The sequence below is a fragment of the Mesitornis unicolor genome, unplaced genomic scaffold (genome assembly GCF_000695765.1).
Source record: "Mesitornis unicolor isolate BGI_N332 unplaced genomic scaffold, ASM69576v1 scaffold6966, whole genome shotgun sequence".
Taxonomy (NCBI): Eukaryota; Metazoa; Chordata; class Aves; order Mesitornithiformes; family Mesitornithidae; genus Mesitornis; species Mesitornis unicolor.
In genome coordinates, this window is record NW_010192952.1 from 54,958 (window position 1) to 64,955 (window position 9,998).

The window sequence follows — 9,998 nt, forward strand, 5'->3', positions numbered from 1 at the left end:
ACAAAATACAGAGATTAGGCGTAGCAAAGAATGCAGCTCCCCCCTCAGTGCTTAGGTTAGTGGTGTCTGCCATGTTGAAATACTGAAGCTTAAGCATATCAGGTTTTCTCTGTCCTGTACTGCTAGTGCCAATGACAGACACAAGCTGACAGCTCAGTTCCCAGGATCACTGCCATTTTAGCTTTAAGTTCATTAAAAGGAGCACAAAAAGTTCGCCTCAAAGCAACAATGATCATTAATTAAATCAGTGTTTTCTTGGAGATCTAAAGCACTAAATGAGAAAAGGTCTCTGTACCTCCCACGTGCCAGAAACACTTGAAGGGCAATTTTAACACAGCCAGAGACTCAAGGGACCAGATTTCGAGAACCTTGCAACAGGATGGCTCAATTTGCAGTATCTTAGCATAGCCCAGATTTCCAAAAGGAAATCTAGCATCCAGTGACTAAATAGAGCATCAAAACAGCAATGATCTTCCTTAACATCTGACTTAGTTCCTGACAGCTCAGAACCAGAATCTTTAGCTCAGTTTACAACAAGGCACCCAAGACTAGAGTCAGATGCAAAAATGTCACCAGAACAAGTCATACAGCTGGTCTTACAGACATCTGCAGAGATCTTGCAGGAACACTGCATCTACCAAGTCAGATGCTATGCACAAAGCAGCTCTGGCACCTCAAAGGGCCAAGAATTTCTCAGCTCAAAGAAGAACAGTATTAAACAGATAGATATTTGAGACTTATAAGTAGATTTGCAAAGCATATAGTCCTTGGAGAATTGTTTTTAAAAACGTTATAAACAGCCTGGTCAAACTTCAAAGTTAATGGCTTATTTTTAGAGATACCAAGAATTCATCAGTTCCTCTGCAGGGGGTATGGTAGCTTGCACTGCGTGAAGTGGAGTTTATAGGTAGGAAGCATCCAAGATCCTGTTACCATGGCAGTCTATCTCCCTTCACAAAAAGCTGAAAACTAACTTTATGTCAAAGTCATACACTAAATCTGGAACAGGTACAGCTGAGATAAAGAGCTGCTGACAGCGAGATCTAGCTGTCTTCTTCAATGAGAGCCTTTTTTAGTCATCTCAGCAACAGGAACCTTGTTTTAGCTAGTATCACTTTCACTGTCACCTGAAAAATGCAGACTCAAAGTTTTCCGAAGATACAGCAATGAGACAAACAGCCTACACTGAGCAAGGTGGCAGAAACCAAACCAGTTTGGGGAAGCAAAGGAGGGAATCAGGCAAGACAGAAAGCCGAGCAACCTGAGGCAGAACGAAGAGAAGTGGCATCAGATGGGGGGGGACAACGACAATGGGGGAAGGGGAAAGTCCTTCTTTAGGGACAACACAAGCAGAATCTCCTTTGGGTTGGAGTGTTCAATTCATGTCAAACCCTCTTCACACACAGGCACACTGGAGAGCTGTTGGTAGAGCTGTCACCCATCACTACCTCAAATGAGGATTTGAAAAAGCTCCCTGTGCTCTGCTGTGTTTACAGCAATAATGAGAGCCTGGAGGAAGGGGTTAGAAACATCTGAGTTTAATAAGGGCTAAGCAGCACACAGCAAAAGAAATGTCTGCCCTTCCGTTCAGGGCTACCACACCCCACCAAGCACCACAGCACCAGGCCAATGGGAGACTCAGCATGGAGACGTTATGTCATCCAAACAGCCACAACAGCCCATCCGCCCCAAGTCTTTTGCAATGAGAAGAAGCATTTCAAACCAAGCTGAGAGCTCCCAGCACCACACTTTTGAACAGCTAAATAAGCAAGGTCCTTTGGGGGAAAAGCAGATGTTGACTGACCACAGGCACAAAACAAGCCAAAGACAGAAGGCAAGTTTTTCTGCAGTGCCTTAACTGAGCAACTTCATCTCACAAGGTCATCACAACAGGGCAAACGGAACATTTAGATCATTTAGCACCTACGCTGCTTCCTTTTCTTAGTCCTATACAGCTCTAACATCCAGTACGCACAGGGTCAGGAGTATCCTATTCCAGTTTCTCACACAGAACAGAAGAGTAGTAACCTTAGTGCCCAGGTCCTCCAGTGGCATTTGCTGTGCCCTATTTCTCACTTCTGCAGGGCCCATCTCCAAAACTGTCCTCATGAGAAACAGGTATCTTTCATAAAACACCTTTGCCTACACTGACTTTCTCTTCCTACCACAGGTATTTGGTCTTTTTATTTCATTGAAAAGTGGAAAGCAGGAAGAGTCTTGTCCATCTGCACAGTCATAAACAACTCCCCTCTAGAGTGCACACATGCAAAAAAAAGTGGGAAGGGAGGGACTCAGAAGAAACAGGATCAGATCAATTCTTAACTTTACAGACTCAGTACAACTTGGTTATGTGATCATGTCCAGGGGGATATTCCCCTGCCTCATTATTTCATTACACTGGCATTTCTGAGATGCTCTGAGCAAACACACGCCTACATCTAGTGCAAATACTGCAACGAATATCATCACTTCCACCCAGTTTCTAGGGGCAGAAAGAGTTGGAACTGATAAAAAAGACATTCAACTGCATCACCCGACATCAAGATAACACGTGAATAGATGCATTTCTATGTGGTGGTACCTCACATTGGCTTTAAAGTTTTGACAGATGGTTTGTTTGCTCAGCACAAGGAAGGTGGCTGGATAACGACAGCCTTACTCAGCTCTCACAGGACAGACAGGAGACCTGCAGCAGATCACAGAGAAGTAAGAGTCGTACATAAGAGAAGCTCACAGATGCCTTCTCTTCCCACCTTCAAAGAGGTTTCAAAATCAACTACTATGATTTTCAGTGGCAGATTCATTTTTCCAGATTAATCACATAGATATGGAAGAGGAGACTGATCTGCCCCAAACATGACACCTTATGAAGCTGCCTTCAGCTTTTGTCTCAAAAGCATCTACTCTGTGGGCCTCTGGGTGAAAGCCATTTCTAAACAGATGGGAGAGATTTTTTCTTAGCCGGAGCTATGATTTCCCTACTTTTGAAGCTGAAAAGGAGCCTCAAAAAGGTTCAACTATTTTCAAATAGCCAAGCCTGAACATTACAGGCAACACTTTGACTCAAGCACACTCTATACTTACACATCTGTTTGTTTCCAAGAGGAGGAAAACATTAAACTTGTCAAAAACAGCCAAAACATCTAAAACCATGTTATTCCCTGCAATAAGTTGAAAGTCAACAAATAATTCTTCCTAAGAAGAAGATAAGAAATAAAACCAATGAGGAATAATACCACAGGTCCCCCCATTGTTCCTTTCCATAGTAGGAAAGGACTCCAATTCAGAGCAGTGCCACATTGTGCATAAATACACTAAGCAGGGGCTTTAATAATATTCAACTATATAAGAAGTTGAAAAATTGCAGGACAGTAACCCAATAAGTAGTATTGTGCACTTTTTTTTTACTTTCTCAGCTCTGATCCTTAAAAGAGTCTCTGTGATATCTAAGCTGGCGCAGGCCAGCTTTATGCTCAAGCCTAAAAATAAACATTATGCCTCAGTGAAAGTAAATTCAAGCACTGTCTACATCTCTCTAATTAAAAGTGAATTGAGAGCTTTGAGCATATTGTAGAAATTAGGTCGGATTAATTTTAGTATTACCCTACAGGAGAGGTAGTCTAAGCTTTACAAAACAATAATGTTTCCAGACACGCTAGAGGTCTAATGCAGGAAAGAGCGTGAGTAGCTGGCCCATTATTCTAAACCAGCAGACCTAAAGCACCCTATGCTTTCAGTCTTTCATTGTTACCTTAAAGCCATTCTTCATTTTTCCCCTTTATCAAGACACAGCCTAATAAAACTAAGATGTGAGTAAATATTCTACGATCCAAATATCTCCCCAAGCGAAGCTGTGAAGTTTCTAACCTGACATGTTTCAACTAGGATTTTAATGCACTAACAAGCTCAGCTTTGAGAAAATGAACAAATAAGGATTATTGAAAGAGACACATTTGTTAATTTATCCAAGGGGAGCACAAGTTCATTGCCACCCATTGCTTTGCCTCTCCACTCCCTTTTCCTTCCTAGGGCTGGTAAAGGAAACCTACATGAGAGGAAATGATTCACACAAGTAGCTGGAAATGCAAGACAGTAGGAGATTTCCTAAACGAATACAATTTACTGCAGTAACTACCTATGTCTGGTATTTCAAAGCCATTCCAGTGTCACTAGGTCCTTACGCTGCCATTGGCTTAGCTGTTAACTGCACTGCAAAGTTACAGCACTGAACCCCACAAGTCAGATGAAGATCATATGGCTGCAGAGTCCAGGAAACAGATGTCGAATAGTTCAAGGGTTTGGTGATGAGCTTAAAGACCTCCTGACCCCTTGGTTACCTGGGTAGGGCACTTCAAAGGGGAACTGGCGCAGAGGACTCAGCGCAACAGAAATCCCAGTTTGTTTGCTTGACATCTCCACACCATCCATAGCAAATCATAGAAAACCAGAGACCTCAGGCAATGAACAGACTATTTGGTGACGGAGGGAATGACTCAGAAAGCAAGATATTGTCAGTAAAAGGAAAAAACCACATTTCTCCAATATGTATAGCTTTATATTCCACACCTACTTAAAAGCCACAAAAGGTTCAGAACTTGGGGCTGAAATCAGGTTCAAATCATCTTTCTCTGCTGAAGAGAGAATTAGCAGTCAACCATTATGAAAACTTCAGATACGTGTTCTGAAAGCAGTCTGACAGACTGCATAGATCAGGATACTGATTCATAGATCACCTTTTAATATTAAGAACAGGCTTTGTCACATAAAGAGATCCACTCTTACTTAAAAACACTAGAAACCTCATCTAGGAGGCTGAAGGTTGTTACGTTACAGTGCACAGTTGTGCACAGTTGTGCACAGTCCTTCAAATGGGGCTGAGAAGGGCAACTCCACCCTAGCAAACGTGCAGGACCAAGCACAATGCAGGCAGCTATTTTGAAAAGAACAGATCTAGGAGAACAGGTCCACCCAACTTGATCTTGAAAGCCAGCCATTCAAGTGTCCTATTAGGAGACTGCTAGTCTCAAGGAATAATTGACAAGATATTTCAAGCATCACCCAAACATCTGAAATCATCAACACTTCAGGTTTTTCAAGGGGAAAAACTAAGACAAGCTATAGCACAGGAAAGATGATGTTAGTTTAAATTACTTTCCCACATCAAAGCAGTGCACAGAACATGTTTAATTGTTTCACTGAATTCATAGCAAATTTGCCCTCTGACACAGAGCAAACCATTGGTAGAGGCACAACTGGCACCCAGGTCTCGCCCTCCTGGGCTGTGCTCTGAGGCACGTATGTGGCAACAAGAAGGGATGAAGCTGCCAGGCCTTCCATGTGGAAGCCTCTGCCTCTAACATTCAAAAGTTGCACTTAGAGATTTCAATTGACTGATGTTACTTTCCTCTCCATATCCATCCTCAAGAAACTTCACTGCTGTAGCAAGCACTAGGAATTGCTGCATGACCAAAATAAGTACTGATTTGTAATTACCAGTACGGTTTGGATAAGAACACCTATTTGGACAGTCCTGTTATTTGTAACGTTGTGGTTCTAAAGTTCACTCAGAGGAAGACATTTTTAGGCTGAAGTGTAAGTGTTTTTCAGGTCTATTTGTCACAGTCAGACTTTGCATCCACCCCAGCTGACTTTTGCAATGCTACTGTAAAGCAAGAAAGAGTTACTTTCTGGTTCATGTTTGGGGCTTTTTTTTCAGCTACTTCTACCTCACATCCAAAGAGGTTTCCAGCCTAAGCACTGCATCTAGTCTCAGAAGCTTCTAACTCGCACACTTGAGTTCACAAGGACTTGACTAATTTGAAACTACAAGACAACAGGATAAGTAGTTAAGCTGGGAGAACACCAATTCTAAAGACAACAGAGACACAGGAGTTCTTTGAGAACCAAGCTACTTGCAGCATGGGAACAAGCTTCCCTTAACTCCATTAGCAAAGCTCCTCATGGCCAAGTCCAGAGGAAAATAATTTCTGCTTGGCAGATAGCCCCTCCATTCTTATGCTTTGGGTAAGACCCACTTTCCCATTCTCACTGCCTTAGCACAGTAGCAAATTAGAAATGTATGCACTGAATGCAATTTTCAAGCAAAACAGTGAGACTGCTAACAATCTACAAATGCCAACAGACACTGCTTGGATTTCAGTCTTTATCACTTGCACATCCCCTACAGAAGGTTCAAAGCAATTCAAGCACATGCAAAGATAGACTGCAACTACCTTCCGTCTAATAACCAAGACCTGTCAACTGAAGTCAACCAGAAGCTAGACTCTTCATTTTAAAAAGAGAAACCATGCAACATTCCATCAGAACAAGTATGCCATAATTTCATTTCAAAGGATGTGAATTTTTCTTTTCCTCCAAATTTCCCTCTACCCTTCCGTGCCACCCAGCTTTTTTCACCGCCCAGGATCTTGGTTATCAGGCAGAAAAAATGCTCAGCAGTCCTCAGAGCCTCCAAAGCAAACCTTTGAGACAGCCTGCAACCTGGATACCAAAGACTATATCAGCTATTGAGTTTTGAATGGTTTTCTAGGTAGAAGGTAAAAGACTCAAGCAACTATTTCCCTCCCCACCTCCCCCCAAGAGATATACAACTCTGACAAGCTAATTTTAAAAAAATTGAAAGCAGATTCCCAAGCAGCTCAATCATGTCTTCACTTGCTGAACAAGGACAGAAAAAGACAACTGCAGGAACATCGTTTGTCTTGTATCAAGGAAGCAGGTCAGCTCTGGAGCATCGCACCAGTCTGTGCTGCAACATACCAAAACCCAGGAACTTTCAGAGCTTTGGCTTGTTTACACTTGGCTGATGGCACACAGGAGAAGCACCAGAAGTTACTGGACAAAGCACTCACTGGGAAGGTTCCAGACAAGAAAGTGTCTGGTAATGCCATGCCATGTAATGCCATTAATAGCAATCACCTACCCACCATCTTGTGTCCTCCACAGCCTCTTCAGGGCAGAGACCGGCAAGCTCTGCTGTGACAGAGCTGCTATTGCTTGACATAATTCAGGTGCTACTAAGATCCCCTGTTTAGACGGCAAAAGGGAACTGAACAACATAACCAGTTCATACCAGCGTCATTCAGTCCCCTGAAAAAAGGCTTCACACCCACAGAGACTTCAGAGCAAAAAGCCTCATTCTTCTCCAGCACCGTATTAAATCCAGAAAAGCACAGCTATCCCAACCTGAAGCTGTACCCTGCAGGAGGCTCCTCCCAGAGGTCCAACATTGTGTAAAGTTTTCCCACACAGATTTTCCCATCAGAAAGTGAAGCCATTAGACATTTGCCAACAACAAAACTCCACCACTCAAGAGGAAACTAAAACATACAAAGATTGCTTCAAAGTATGATATTTGATTAAGAATTTTTATTTCAAAACATCCCCCAGTGATTTTCCCCCTCCCTTTAGTTTTTTATTTCCCCCTCTGCTTTAAACTGGGAGATTCTCACATGGCAAAGTTCCACTGGACAAAAAAATAATTAATCTACCAGCTTTCCCAACATCATTGTTTAAATCAGCTTTAGATGGTTTTATACAACATTTTTATAGACTTGGAGAGGGACACATTCCCCTGACAAGGCATCAGCTATCCAAACAATTGAGGCATGGAAAAATCATGCAAGGGTATGAACTGGGGAAGATCTTTGGTGAACAGAGATACCGTTCGCACTCATGTAAGGCGTGGTAGCTCTGAGCAAAGATCTGCAGGCTAATAGATATGTAAGACAAATGACATGTGGTTCTCATTGTAGCTCAAGCTTTGGGAAGTGGGTACCTTGGAACAGATCCAGCTGGGATAGGTTTATCCCATTACTCTCCTATAATTTTTTGCCATTTCAAACCCTTTGACAGTTACTGTAGTTTAACATCACACCCCCTACAGACTGAGATCTGTTTGACAGGCCAGCAAACAAAACCACCCCCACTTGGAGATGAAATATGCACCATATGTGAGAACCGTGCAAGGCACAAGGCTAGCACACACTTGTACTTCTGTGACACGCCGATGTAAATCTGCTGTGTAGATGCCTTACCCCAATTCCTAGCCCAAATAAGCGGTGCTAGCCTAAACCCCCTTCCACAGTGGCATAACTCATGAATACTAGGTACTAGCCAGGGAAGGAGGAAAAGAGGTAGAGACAGGATAGATGAGTCCTGAATATTAAAATCCCAAGTCCCCGTTTAAGGGAATCACAGGGGAAAAAAAAAAAAAAAGTGAAATTCAAGAACAACTCGAGTCAGATTAAGCCACTCTCTTGGTTTATACAGTGTGGCTCATTTATCTGAACAGCTGTTTCATCTCTAGAGAAATACCCAGAAAAAACAGAGGCAAGGGGGAGAAGCCTAAATTGTTTGCTCTACTGAAGCTCCAAGATAATGTAAATCAGTTTTGATTTACTGTAAGTTTAAAAGAAATTGGGTTAGGGGGAGGAAAGAGAAGAAGAGTGGGAGGTTTGGTTTTAAACAGCTATTTGAAAGCTGCAGCTCTTGAATCGAGATCTTTAATTAAAGTCTTTCCTTTGTTGAGCTGAACAAGTTTTTCCTCGCAGCCGAGGGCTATAACAGTTCCCTCTGCCGGCATCGCCAGTGTCCCGGTTCCGGAGGTTTTACGGCCCTGGCTGCACAAGGACACCGGCAAAGCCACCGTCCCCTCCCCCGACGGGCTGGGGGAGGCAAGAAGGGGGAGAGTCTGCGGGTTTCATTTGCCAAAGCTCAGCTCCTGGATTCCCTGCCCCAGAGAGAGCCACTGCTGCAGGCAGGTAGGAGCCTCCCCCACTCCGTGTAGGATGGGGCAACCCAGCCCGGCTTCCCAAGCAGCAGCAGCGCACCCAGCCCCTTACAGCCGCCCGCAGTTTTGCCGTTCCCGTTGCTCCCCCCGGGAGCCCCCGACGGAGCCCAGCCTCCTCGCTGGGGAGGCGGACCCGGACTTACTCACCGGCGACTGGCGAAGCCGCTGCCCGGCGAGCCCGAGCTCTGCTCTGGGTAGTTGTGCTGCAGGGTTGATGCTGGGAATTGATAGAGAAAGCCAGTCCCTAGCGCACATCCATGCAGGCAGCAGCACCAGGACAAGAATAGAGCCAACTGCATTTTTGCAAGAACAGTTTTCCTCCCGCCTCTTCTTTTCCTCTTACACTGCACGGCAGGCGCGGAGCCCCACCGTACCTCCCCCGGCCGGGGGCACTGCGGGATCCCGGGGCGCGGAGATGCCGCCGGGAGCGAAGACCACAGGGCCGGGGTGTCCGGGACGCAGAGACCGCTGCTCCAGCTCCCAAAGGAAAGCCCCGTCCCTCGGCAAGCCGAGCCCCGGCGGCGGCTGCTGCCCGCGTAGGGGGTCCGGGGCCGGCGCTGCTCTTTGCGCCCAGGGCGCACACTCGGCCCCGGACGCCTTTTCAAATTTGGCGAGGTTGGTCTGACTCCGTCAAAGGGGGCGTGGGGTTTCGGCGTTAACCCTTGCCAGACTCTCCGCAGACCCCGCTGCGAAGGGGCTTGCCCATCAGTGAAGGCGGCCGGGCGCTCCCGGGGCCCTGGGCCAAGGCGAGGGGGGCGAGCGGCGACCCGCCCCCGGGGCTGTGCGCTTCCACCCGGGCAGCGCTGGAGCATCACCAGGCTCAGCTGCCCTCAGAGCCGGCAGTGCTGGGCACAGGCAGGGAGCACACCCAGGGAGCCCCAGCCCTGATCCCAAACCTGAAGCATCACGGTCACAGGGATCACCAGGCCCTGTGTCTCCCTGATTAACCAAGAGCCACTTCAAGGGGAACCCACTGCACTTCAGCAGTGCACCCAAATACTGGTGCCTGCTGCCACATTTCCGCTGCAGAAGTTACACAGATAAAGTAGGAAATAAATACATTTTTAAGATAATCCAGTGCAAAAGCAAGCCCTGCTTCAGTATGCGCATCCTGCTCATTTTGGCATCACATGTGAGCACTTCCTTTGCCACCACTGCCTCATGTAGACCCCTCTTGCCTAGCACC

General features: G+C 45.5%; 1 protein-coding gene across 1 annotated transcript in view; it reads right to left on the reverse strand.

Annotated features, from left to right (window-relative positions):
* Nucleotides 1-9,624, reverse strand: part of COL26A1 (collagen, type XXVI, alpha 1) — a gene marked incomplete at its 3' end in the record, with an annotated part of 35,095 nt that extends 25,471 nt beyond the window's left edge. The window contains exon 1 of the mRNA XM_010187291.1: nt 8,960-9,624. Coding sequence (XP_010185593.1) covers nt 8,960-9,624 — 665 coding nt within the window. The remainder of the gene's footprint in view (nt 1-8,959) is intronic.
* Between the last annotated feature and the right edge of the window lie 374 nt (nt 9,625-9,998).